General features: G+C 44.2%; 1 protein-coding gene across 6 annotated transcripts in view; it reads right to left on the reverse strand.

Moving 5' to 3' along the window:
* Positions 1 to 12,460, reverse strand: part of SYBU (syntabulin) — a 114,877-nt gene that overhangs the window by 63,985 nt on the left and 38,432 nt on the right. For 2 of the 6 annotated variants that reach the window (XM_055314418.1, XM_055314416.1), the window contains exons 2-3: positions 7,046 to 7,126; positions 5,098 to 5,302 (exon numbers count right to left, since the gene is read on the reverse strand). In XM_055314418.1, coding sequence (XP_055170393.1) covers positions 5,098 to 5,302; positions 7,046 to 7,069 — 229 coding nt within the window. In that variant the 5' untranslated portion in view covers positions 7,070 to 7,126. Of the gene's footprint in view, positions 1 to 5,097; positions 5,303 to 7,045; positions 7,127 to 7,419; positions 7,543 to 11,269; positions 11,375 to 12,460 lie in introns of those variants that run through there. The other 4 variants (XM_055314419.1, XM_055314417.1, XM_055314415.1 and 1 more) reach the window with 4 other exon arrangements.

Raw genomic sequence — 12,460 nt, forward strand, 5'->3', positions numbered from 1 at the left:
ATTTTCCTGAGGATTCAAAAGTAGACAAAACCATTCTCTGAAATTGAGAAACAATTCATTGTTTCTCATTGTTCTAAAACATTGTTTTAGAACAATGTTAGTATTTTAGTACATAAAAGATTTTCATGTTAAGAACCATAAATTGCTCTTAGGCACGGTGCAATTCCATCATGATTACCATTCATTGTCCCCACTGCTATGTATTTCTTCTATTAGACGGCAAAAAAAAAAAAAAATTTTGCTCTTGCCCTCCTAACTGCAGTCACTATATCCTCAAAGAAATACTGCGCAGGTACCCTTCATTTGTAACCTATATCTTTAGATACTTATTTCTGCAGCTGAGGCAGCTAAGCACTTGAAATCTCTATTATGCAATAGTGCCTGGGTCCCCTAATCATTAAAATGATACTAAAGTCTTAGGGTCTTTGTTTTTTTTTTTTCGTCACAGCAGGTTGGCAGTCATTCAATTTTAATGTAATTCAGTATTATAGCTCACTTCAGTTGAAGCAGTTCACCTCCATCCTGATTATTGGGTTCAAAGGTTTACTCTATCCAGATGCCAAGTTTCCTCAACTGCACAAAAGCAAAGCAGAAATATTTGTTTGACAAGGCCTGGCAAACTTCTGGAGGTACTGTCATGTCATAGCAGGACACTCATCAGGTTGTAATTTGCCTTAATTGTTCTTCCCACAAACAGCAGCAATGATTACCTCTAGGTCACTGGTGCTCAAAGAAGGATTTCTTCCCAACCACTGTAAAATCCAAAATACTCTCCACAAACACCTTACTCAGGACTCAACTACAAAGAATCTTGGATTCTGACCATTTAGTGTACAGACCCGGCACATGTTTTTAACAGCTGAAATCACAAACTTGCCTACGTATCTATGTGTGTATATTCACAACATGGAAATAACTTCAAGAAATCACTGGTCTCCCATAAAACAACCAGGGTTTTCTACACATAATTTGTTCTACCTGCCATGCTTACAAGGCACCCCCAGGAGAACTAGAATAAAACCCAGAGATCCATCTGCCTTCCAGCTGCAAGGGGTAATTATTACCACAACTAAGCAAGGAGGAATGCACAGCATGCTGCTAACCACATCAGGTGACTGATGGAGGTGACTGGCTGACCTACCCGTGTCAGGGGCTTTTCCAAGAGTGGCTGGAGCCACAGTAGGGTGACAAACAGAATTCACTACCAATGAAGAAAGGGGAGGAAAATTGTCAGAGGCCTAGATTCAATGGGTCACACCCGAGACACAAATCACAGAGGTGAGTTTTATCAATTCATGGGCATGTTACAATGAGAAACAAGTTGCAGTGGGGCGGGGGGACAGAAAATGGGGTGATGTCATGCCAAACCACTGGATTAAAAAAACTATTTAAAAATAAAAGAGGGGGGACGCCTGGGTGGCTCAGTCATTTAAGTGTTCAACTCCTTGATTTCAGCTCAGGTCACGATCTCGGAGATGTGGGGTTGAGCCCACATGTATTGGGCTCTGCATGCAGCAGGGAGTCTGCTTGAGATCCTCTCTCTTTCCCTGTGCCCTTCCTCCTCTCTCTCTCAAATACATGAATAAATCTTAAAAAAAAAAAAAGAGGGGACATGAAAGCAGATGTTTTCTTTCTACTGACTTACTATTAAATGTACTTCCTTCTGAATTCTTTTTTTTTAAACTTCAGTTAATATTACTACGAATATATATTTTGCTTGCCATGCACACAAAATTGGGCCTGGCCTCCAATATCATATAAATTTAACTGTACCCAATTAAGGTCACAGTGACTAAGACTAAAAACAAACTGTAAAGAACGGACTCATCAGGAGAAGGATATGGGAGTGCAAAACGTACGTGCTGATGAAGTGAACAAAATATATGCATATCTTCCAAGAAATTCTGTTAATAAGAAGCTATTAAAAGAAACGCTCTTTGGGGATACACCCCAAATGAATTGCAAAAGGTCACACACAACTCCTCTCTGAAATGAGATAGATACAACATACAAATTAGCATATAGAATATCAAGTCATTAAATGTTCCTTGTCAAGACTCCCTTGGGAAGATAAGGGGAAGGCAGTGGAGTGGGGGAAGGAATAGAGAGAGTAGGCAAAAATGGACAGGTCACTTTGAAAATACATGCTTTCTGGTCTTTTAATTTCACAGATCAGTAAAATTAAAAGAAAAACATAAGGTAGATGTGGAAAACACACCAACATACAGTTAGTTGTCATTTATTTTGCTCAAGTTTAACCACCATCCACCATCATGACTTTTGTTATAATAAAATATAACATTATGAAAAACATATATAATATATGTAATATATAAAGGATAGGATATAATATATAAATATGTATAAATAAATGCAACATATTTATATAAATATGTATGTGTGTATATATGTATTGTATACGTATATATGTATATATATTGCATTGTATATGTGTGTACATATATATATATACATATATATATTCCTTATGTAATATGTAAAGGATAGGGAAGCCAGACTCTCGAAATAAAGGATAATTCTTTGTATTAGGTAAATTTAATTTCATGTAAACTCACCACATCCTTTTTTAAAAAACTGAATATCTTAGAACATATGATGCTCTTCACAATTAATGCCTTTGACACAAATTTGGGGAAAGAGTCCAGTTTGCAGTTCTGAAAATGTAGTTTTCAAATTACAGGAATCCCCCTAACTCTGCATGTCCCCTTTCACATTGGTGAATGTGATGATTTTTAAAGAAGACAAACTAAAACAGAATGATCACCAGAAGGTTATGAAGCTGCAGCAGCAACAGACACCTCTAAATTAGTTTAGGTTAATCCTAGCAGCGGATGGCATTTTTCACATTTGCCTGTACCTTGGTCTGTAACTTAAATGCCATGATTAAGCAGCCAACACACATTCTGGCCTCAGTGTTAAAGTGGCTGGATTAAAACCAGCTATTTCCCCCTGCTGGTAGACATGTTTTACATTCTCTACCTCAATGCCTGTAGCTTTAATGCTCCCCATAGAACCAAACCCATTTATTTCCCATCCACCAACTGACCTCCTAAAGCATCATTAACACGCCCCTAAAGGGGGCTCCCGTCAATTTTCGTCAGCGCAGCACTCAAAGCTGTTGTGGGGTAGGGGCATATCAGAGGAAAGGAAGGCAGAGAATGAAAGGGATGGACCCAAACCTTGGGGAAGAACTGACACAGAAAGATGAGGCCTAGGAAGAGAGGGAATCCTACCCGGAGGCAGGATGCAAGGCCAAAGATGGAAAGACCGGTTTATAGATGCCCATAATTAGATGCTTCTTTCACTCAATTCTCAGCTACTTAATGGCGGAAGGATCAATATCTGCTTTCGATTTTCATGTACAGCATTATGGCCTTAGTGGGAGATGGGTCTCCTGGGAAGGAGAGATCATCCAGGAATAGGTCTTGGAGAGAGTGAGTCATAACCAAAATTAGTAATTGTATTGGTTTGCCTAATGTATTTTCTAAAACATATGTAGAGTTTTTCTTTTGTTTCAACCCTCCTTTTTTTTTTTTCCTCAACACTACTCACCCTGAAGTCCATATTAGAGAAGATATCAGGGATAAATGTGTAATGGAGTTATGTAAACAAAGAGTGTCAGTTTGAAATGATATCCCCTGGGTTCACCCACACTCTGACAAAACAATGCCTGAGCTCCAAAATGGAGTTAAAGCAAGCAGCACTGCCTTCTGCAAACATGTTTCCAGGTTTTAGGTATCTTTGTGTTTTCTCCTTGCAAGAGTATCAAACAACCATCAGTGAGTCTTCATTTTAAGCTAGATTCATATAAGCCAAATGGCAAGAAACAAACTCTAAAATATATTTTGATAGAATTTTTTTTTCCAGAATCAAGAGAGAGTCTGAGGCTTTACAGAGGAAAAAAAAAAATGGCAGCATAGTATTTCCAATGTACAATTTACACATGGGATAGATTTCATGAAATTACGTTAAGAAATCCAAAGCTGCACTTAAAGGAACCCTGAAAAACATACTGGATACAAAAATAATGGATTATCGGAACCTGCTAAAATGGGGCATTAATCACGGCATCTTGATTCACATGTTCCTTCTCATACCTGTGTTAACCTCCTAATTACATTTTCCCTAAATAAGCTCTAAAGAATATCCACTATGAGACATTCTTCATTACTCACAAGACAGTCACTCTTTTAAATTTCATCCAATTTTCTGATACTTCCCAAAGAATGCAAGTTGTTCAAAGTCATGTCCTTTCATGGGTCATAACAGGTTCTGTTAAGTGATCATCAGGAGCTCTGAAGAGATTTGTGCCTTTACCAAATGTGTTCACAACTGTAAGGAAACTTCCTAAAATCATGTGCTCAAACTGACATCCCTAGTTCATCTTTTTAAGAACCATCATTTACTAAGCATTTCTCTCAGCCAGGCACTGTACTAGGGAGTACTTTCAGGTCATTCAACCTTACAGCAGCTCTATAAGGTAGGGGATGATTCCATTTTACGGATGTAATAACTGAGGCTTACGGAGGTTAAGCAACCTACCCAAGGTTATTCAGCTTCTAAAATGCTGCAAAGGTCAAGGATTCCACCTCAGGTCTGGCAGATTACAAAGCTCGTGTTTTTTCCCTCTAAACTACAAGGTCAGGCCGGCCCTGGGACATAAACCTCCTTGACCCTGACCTCATCTATTAGGAGTTGTTTCAACCTTGGGGATTCTATAATCAGATGTGTGCAGGCTTAGAAAGGTTGCGTGTATAAAAATGCAAGCTAATACATTTCCCAGATTTATTGAAGGAATAGTTTTTAAAAGAGTCATAGGAACAAAAGTTAGAGCTCATGTAGTAAATTATAAACTAGAAGAACATCTAAAACAGGTGCAAATTTCCATTAGGGTTGAACCAAATGAACCTGCTGTATGTGAAGGTCAAAAGTGGTCAAAAAAGGTGCAACCTAGGACAATTCATCCTGATAACAGAAGTGTAGATGTAGGCTCTAAGGGGCACACTCCAGCCCATTCACAATGCACCAGCAGAGCACACACTTCTTGATTGTGTGTGGCTTCCATGGGTACTATACCTGAGCAGAAGCTATTGCTGCTAATGGTCCTCGCTGAGCGCCCAGAGCTGCTGGCGTTGAACTCTCTGCTCTCTTCCTCAGAGAAGGGAGACTCAGAGGCTGGGGACACTTTGTGCTGTTGCTGGGGCAGATGGGGCCGAAGAATCAAACGGGGAATTCGGCTTCGGGAAATCTCCTTCTCATGATGCTGCACTCTCTGCTCCTTCTCAAAATTGGACATTAAAAAGAAAACAATAGGAAACTTGTTTCCCCCTCTTAACTCTTGTTTGTTTCTTCTGGGCTGTCTATGAAATCACATTTCTGAATATTTAATCTTCACAGAGCAGTCCTTATCTCAGCTGCTTAAATGAGCACCAAAACTCTGCCACTGAGCTGATCTTTCCAATCTACTGAAGAGCATACTTGAGAATAGGTGTGTGTGCATGATGCGTGTGCGCGCGCGCACACACACACACACACACACACACACTCTCTTCCACCCATTAGCAGAAAAGCCATTCCATTCACCCATGCGATTCCTAACTCACCTTCCCACTCTGGGTTTTTCTATCACATTCAAGCTTCTACTTCTCTCAAAGGTTCTTTATTACTCACAGTACACTCCAGCTTGTTACTTGATTTCCTCTAGATTTCCATTTTGCTTTCCCTGAATTAGCTGTGACAATTTGATTTCTGCTTTCCAGTCTGCTCACAGAGCAGTCCCTATATACCTGGAACAATTCTTTCCCGATAGATCATGCAGACTTATCTTTCAAACCCCTCCTCTTCCGGCCAGGATCTTAATTATTCATTAATATCCTGGTACACAAGGCTTTTTGCCAACAGAAAAGCAAACAAAAATCCAATACCCAGTAAGATGGCTCCACCTTTAACATCATGTTTAGCTTTTGTTTTCCTTACAGGACACCCAGGAGAAGAGCGTTTTCTCTCTCTCTCCCCTTAAAAAAACACAGAATTAAACACAGAGGGCGATGGCTTGGTTTTAAAAATGCATAAAAAGTATTATCTTGGCAAGGTTTTCCAATTTTTAAAGTGCTTTCCCAACCGTTATCGCATTTGATCTTTACAACCCCAACTTAAATGCCTATTTACAGATGAGGAAACTGAGTCTAAAAGCTTATGCAATGAGGCATATCATCTAGATGTAGAATGAGCCTTAAGCCCAGTGTTTTTCGGGGTCACCACCACCCTGCCTTATTAAAATGGATTCCTAGGAGGAGCTCTTTGCAAAAAACTCACCGCTCCCTCCAACCTCTGCAATCCAAAAAGGCCTTTGGATTGGGTAACAAACAGTATTTGGAAGCATGACCTCCCGCCCATTTCCCCGCGGCTTACCAGGCAGGGTCGCTGCCAAAGTCAACACCTCGGGGAGGTCTGCACAGTGCAGGAACCGAGGGGAAAGCCTCAGCCGCGGGGAACTCCTGAGGTCGCTCAGGCATCCACCCCATCCGGGGCGAAAGCCGCACCCAGCCTCTGGATTTGCGCTGCGCAGCAGTCGCCCAGCAGGTATCCCACGTCACCCACTCTCGGCACACTGCAGACCCTGAACCGATGTGGGCTGCTGACACGCTGGGGACCCTACTGCTGTCACCAGATCCTTTTTATTCTCATCACACACCAGACATCATTTGGGAGCCGGATCCCAAATCCCCAATTTCAGGAGACGGGATTAACCCTCCAAAGTCGATCTTTTAATCCTCACGTCCACACGTCAACCCCTCAAATCTTTTCCTGCTGTGCCATCTCCCGGTCGCAGCACCTGAGCGGATGCCCCTGTGCCCTGCCAGCGTCCCCACCACCGCCCGGTCCCCGCGCCCCCGCCCCCGCCCCCGCGCCCCCCCCCCCGGGGCTCACCTGGCTCGCCCACTGCCCCGCGGCGCCCACCTTCCCTCTGCGTCTCCGGCGCCCGCGGAGGCTGCCGCCCGTCCCCACGACGTGCCCTCCTTACCTTGGTCTCCCGCAGGGGTCCCATCGCTCTGCCGCCCGCCGGGTCCCCGCGCCGCCGCGGCCGCCGTCCAGGAGGAGGCACCTGCGGGCACGGAGCGAGGACGCTGCGCTGAGCCGGCGCGGGCTGCCGGCTGCGGGCTGCGGGCTGCGGGCCCCACACGCCGCGGCCGCCGTGCGCGGGGCTCCGAGGGCGCGCCCCGCCGCCCCGCCCCGCCCCGCCCCGGCCGGACACGTGGTGCCGCCGCCGGGCCCGCCGCCGCCGCCGCCGCCGGGGCGCCGCCTCCCCGCCTCCCCCCTCACCTGCCCGACCCCGGGGACGGGTCCCGGCCCCTCGCGGCGCCCCCGACCCCCAGCGGGCAGGCCCGGGCCCCGCACCTCCAGCCGGGAGGCGCCCGACCCCCTCTCGTTGGCAGCTGGGGTCCGGCTGCAAGGGGGTGCCCGTCTGGCAGGAGAGCGGAGGAAAGCCGCGACCTCACCGAGGGCCAAAATGGAGAAAGTTTTTCCCTCGCGGCCCCTCCCTGCCATCCCGGCTTTAAGTCAACATGCGGCTCCCCACAATTACCTCGCCGAGAGCGGCGGGGCGGGCCCCCCTGCACCCGGCCCCCAGCCAAGCCGGTGCCGCAGGACTGACACGGCGTCTGGTTCAGGGATCTCCGGGGGCGGGGGTGCAGCAGAGGCCGGGGAACGAGCCCGAGGCCGCTTCCCAAGGGCTCGGGGCAGCCCCTTCTCCGTCTCTGCCCTGCAGCGCCTGGAATGGGCCCAGGCACAGGGCGAGGGGAAGGACCCTACACCTGAACTCGGTCGGAAACCGGCTGCACGGCAGCCCCCAGCTCCCTCCCAGCTGAGTGCTTCACCGCAGAGTTCGGACCTCTCCGGACTTCGAGTTTATCTTCGTTAAATTGAAGGAGCCTCGGTGCCCATCGAAAGATGAATGGATAAAGAAGATGTGGTTTATGTATACAATGGAATATTACTCAGCCATTAGAAACAACAAATACCCACCATTTGCTTCAACGTGGATGGAACTGGAGGGTATTATGCTGAGTGAAGTAAGTCAATCGGAGAAGGACAAACAGTGTATGTTCTCACTCATTTGGGGAATATGAATAATAGTGAAGGGGAATATAAGGGAAGGGAGAAGAAATGTGTGGGAGATATCAGAAAGGGACACAGAACATAAAGACTGCTAACTCTGGGAAACGAACTAGGGGTGGTGGAAGGGGAGGAGGGCGGGGAGTGGGGGTGAATGGGTGACGGGCACGGAGGGGGACACTTGACGGGATGAGCACTGGGTGTTATTCTGTATGTTGGTAAATTGAACACCAATAAAAATTAATTTATAAAAAAAAAAAAAGAAATCAAACAAGAAAAAAAAAATAAATTGAGGGATAATAAAATCTACCTTAAGGGTAGCTGTGAGGATTAGATGGGGAAAACAAAACAGCTGTACCCACTGCATTGAACAGAATTTTACAAAGGGCCATTAAGTCACCCCTTCAATATTTCCAGGTCACCCCTTCAATATTTCCTGAGGCCTCTTACTTGACAGGCAGAAAAAGCATTTGTGAGGCATTCAAATTTGTTCAAAAAAGCTCAAAACCCTGTCCAACGGAGGAATTAAAATAGAAACCAACAGCTAGTTCATGGGCCTTCTTAGGAACACTCGCTATACTCTTATCTAGTGATGGAACTCAACATAAATGATGACTTAGATGCCCTTCATTCAGAATTGAAGGATATTTTTAGCAGCAATGTGGACAGGAAGCAGTCTGATCCTTATACCCAGTGTTATACATGGGAGGACTATAATCCTTGAAAATTGTGTTTGAACCACCACCATCCCCATTTGTCTGCCCTCCAAATAGCATTTTTCTGAGGTCCTCAAATCTCAAATCCAGGAATAAGCAGTGTGAGTTGAGAAAGCCTGAAATCAGAGGATTAGCGAAATCAATTTGTCTTTTTCCTAAATCCCTAAAGAAATTTTATCCCATACATCTTCCTGCCTTTTCAATCTACTTAGATTTCTTAAGCAGTGAGCTTGGTAATCTTAGAATCCTTTATCTGGAGGGAGGGGGTGATTTCTAATTCATACTTTCTATACCCACACTGTCCTAGATAAGGATTTCAGGAAACTGGTGGTCCAGGATGATTCCTACAATGTTATTTCCAAAATTATGAGCTCAAGGACATACATACTATGACACAGGGATGTACTGTTAAGGCCAAAAGGTGCTTCTAAGTTTCCTACGGAGAACTGAGAATTGAGTCTGGGGGCCTAAGAGTAGAAAAGCCCACACTGAGTTGCCCCAGTCAGAACCTCAGAGTCATTCTTGACTTTTTCATCTCCCTCACATGGCCCCCACATGGCAGAAACCACCAAGTCATCTCCATGCTACTCCAGTACTAATATCTTGAATCTGATTACTTCTGCCCACTGTTCAACTCTACTATTTTCATTTAGAGTCTAAGCCACAAACATCCCAGATTATTGTAGCAGTGGTCTAACTGGAGTTGTCTTGCTTCCTAATTTTGCCTTTTATTCCTTTCTTGCCAGTTCTTAAATTTTTCCACGAGGCCTTTCAGAACGACCAAATCAAGCTATGTTTCTTCATTAAAACGCATTAATGACTTCTCAGTTGTCCTCCAAATAATATTCAAACTCCTGAACGTGGCAGAGAGGCCTTTTATGATCTGGTCTTATTTACCTCTCTGATCTCATGTGTTGCCACTCCTCATCCACCCACCCTCTCTCCTATACCTACCCCCACCCCTTGGCTACTCTCTTTACATTCACATGGATAACACTAACACTCAGAGTGTAGAACTTTCAGTTCTCTGGAAGTATCATGCTTTCTCTTTCCTCTAGACTGTTCACATGCTGGTCTCTTTTGTCTAGAGCATTTCTTGCATCTCACTCTCCTTAAGCCTCTTCTCCTAAAGATACATTAAGTTTCATTTTAGAGACAGCGTCTTCCAGGAAACCTCCCCTGATCCTCCAAGGTCAGTCCTTACATATATGCAGGACACTTGTTTTTTAAGTACCCTGGGAGAGCTGTTAATAATCTTGTTTCCGAATTCCCCACTTATTTGCTTGTCTTCACCAGGAGTCATAGGCAGTGCCTAGTACAGGTCCCGTCATGCAATAGGTGCTCAATATACAACAGTCCGATGAACCAATGAACGAATGAGTGAATTTTATAACCCCATAAGGAGCCCATCGATACAGAATAAAGAAAATAGGCACAATTCTGTTTTGCAAATGACTCATAAAGCCACTTCCAATATGTCTTTGTATTTGATGATGGGGTGTGTGCCTTAAAAATCCAACATGTGTTCAGTGAAAGCTTTTACTGCAGAAGTGCAGGCAGTGAGAGGCTGTGCGGTAGCCTTGCTGTCACCATAGCAACCCTGCCGAAGGAAAGGCTGATGATTTAGTGTTCTAACGTCTCTTTGCTCTGTACTTTTGGAACACAAGCCTGTTTTTCTGCTGTTCTAAAAGGCAAGTTTTAAAAATGATAATATCTATGCTCCCTTTAATTTCATTCAAGTGTTTCTCATGTCATTAAGAATAATGTCTTATAGGGTTTGGATTATATCATCAAAAAGATATAATCTAATCGAGTATATTATATTCATCTTTCATCTGCTTTAAAATATTCTCATGCATCATTTTCCATTGCTACTTACTTATTTTGTTGTTTTGTAATTTTGTGGTTTTTCCTTTAGAAATGAATGTAATGCTGCTTTTTAGAGACTATCAACTGCTTTAGAAAGCTAAAACCCTTCAAAATTATAAATAATATCCCTGTCCAGGCCTCAGAAGGAAAGGGAGGCAGGGTGTTACAGATTGGGGGAAAAGGAGTACGTACAGGTAATTACGCCCACAAATTTGGGATCTATTATTTAATTCTTTGTTAATGCAAAATTTATAATTAAATGAATGATATCTTTCATCTGCACAAAACTTTATATTTTCAGAGCTCTTTCACATATGTAATCTCATTTGAGCCTCACAAAAATCCTGTGAGGCACATGTGGCCAATCCCTGAAATAGATGTGATGAAGGACAGGTTTTTATCGATAGGAAACCGCCACCACCCCCCTCCCCAGACTGCAAACTTAACAGAAAAGACAATACATAGACATGCACTGCAAAGAGAAAACGAATGCACCATACAACCAGACCCATCACAGTCCCCCACTTCTGCTCTCCCTCATAGCTCACCTGCGTGTGCTGAGGGCTTCTCCAGACTCAGTCAAGGCTGACAAAGCACCATCTCCTAATCCTATCAGCTGTGGGAGCTAGCGCTGCCTTCTGTCTCAGTGACCCGATGTTGGGTGATCTGCACAGCAACAAGGAGCAGCTGACGTGCTTTACCACACGTCATGAGGAGAAGAAACTGAATTCTGGGGCATCCTGGGATTTTTTTTTTTTTTTTTTTTTTTTTTTTTTTTTGTGGTGGAGTGGAGACCCATATTTTTCTTACCAGAAAGAGAGCTGTCCATTTTCCCTTAGAAGCATGTATGAGTGATCAGCCATCCCCTGATTCTATGTGTATTATTATTATTACTATATGGTTAAGGGATTTTGATGTTGTAAAACTGTAATGAGTAGAATTCTGTGAGATGGCTCACCGAAGAGGGGGCTTAGAGAGTACCTGGGACAGAGAGGGGAGTGGGTAACCTGAAGCAAGGCCAGCTAGAACATCCAGTGGATTCAGAGGGTGTCAGTTATCTCTGCTCTGCAAATGAGTCTTCAGTCAAAGGCACTTTTCAGATGAAGAACGGGAATTAAGGGAAAGTCCAGGGAAAAAGCCGGAGGCTGAGGGTCAGGAGTTGGGGGGGTGCTTTGAAGGATGGTATGGATACAGTCTTCCACTTGCCAGATGGGGGAGCAAACATGAGGTAATCCTCCCCAAATGCCATCTGCTGTTTGTGGCCTTTTGCCCATTTTTGAGAAGAGGAGGAGATACTAGCTGAAGACACAGGGATGGTGATTGTGTTGAACCAACTGGGGACACGTGGTTAAACAAGTACATATATACTTATTAGGACAGCAGATTAGAATGACTGAAACTAAGATGCTCTGGAAAGTGTGAGTGTCAAGGTTGTCATCTGGATAGGAGAAACTGAGTCTTGACATTTACCTAATGAAAAGTTTTAAATGACTAGATGAGACAGCACAATGTGTGGATCTTATGGACTTGCAGAAAGGGCCAAGAAAGTTATCTGTAAGGTAGGCATGGGAAGGCCTAAATCCAGAGGCTGAATTCTGGGCTGAGAGAAAATCACCTTCCATACTCAGGAGACCAAGAGACCAAGAAACACGAAAAGGACATGGGTGGCCGAACATTATCTGAACCCAGCTGGGATAGCTACCTTAAAGAGAAGATGAAGCTGAGACTCTTTTCACACA

This window comes from Nyctereutes procyonoides, unplaced genomic scaffold (genome assembly GCF_905146905.1).
Source record: "Nyctereutes procyonoides isolate TBG_1078 unplaced genomic scaffold, NYPRO_anot_genome, whole genome shotgun sequence".
Classification (NCBI taxonomy): Eukaryota; Metazoa; Chordata; class Mammalia; order Carnivora; family Canidae; genus Nyctereutes; species Nyctereutes procyonoides.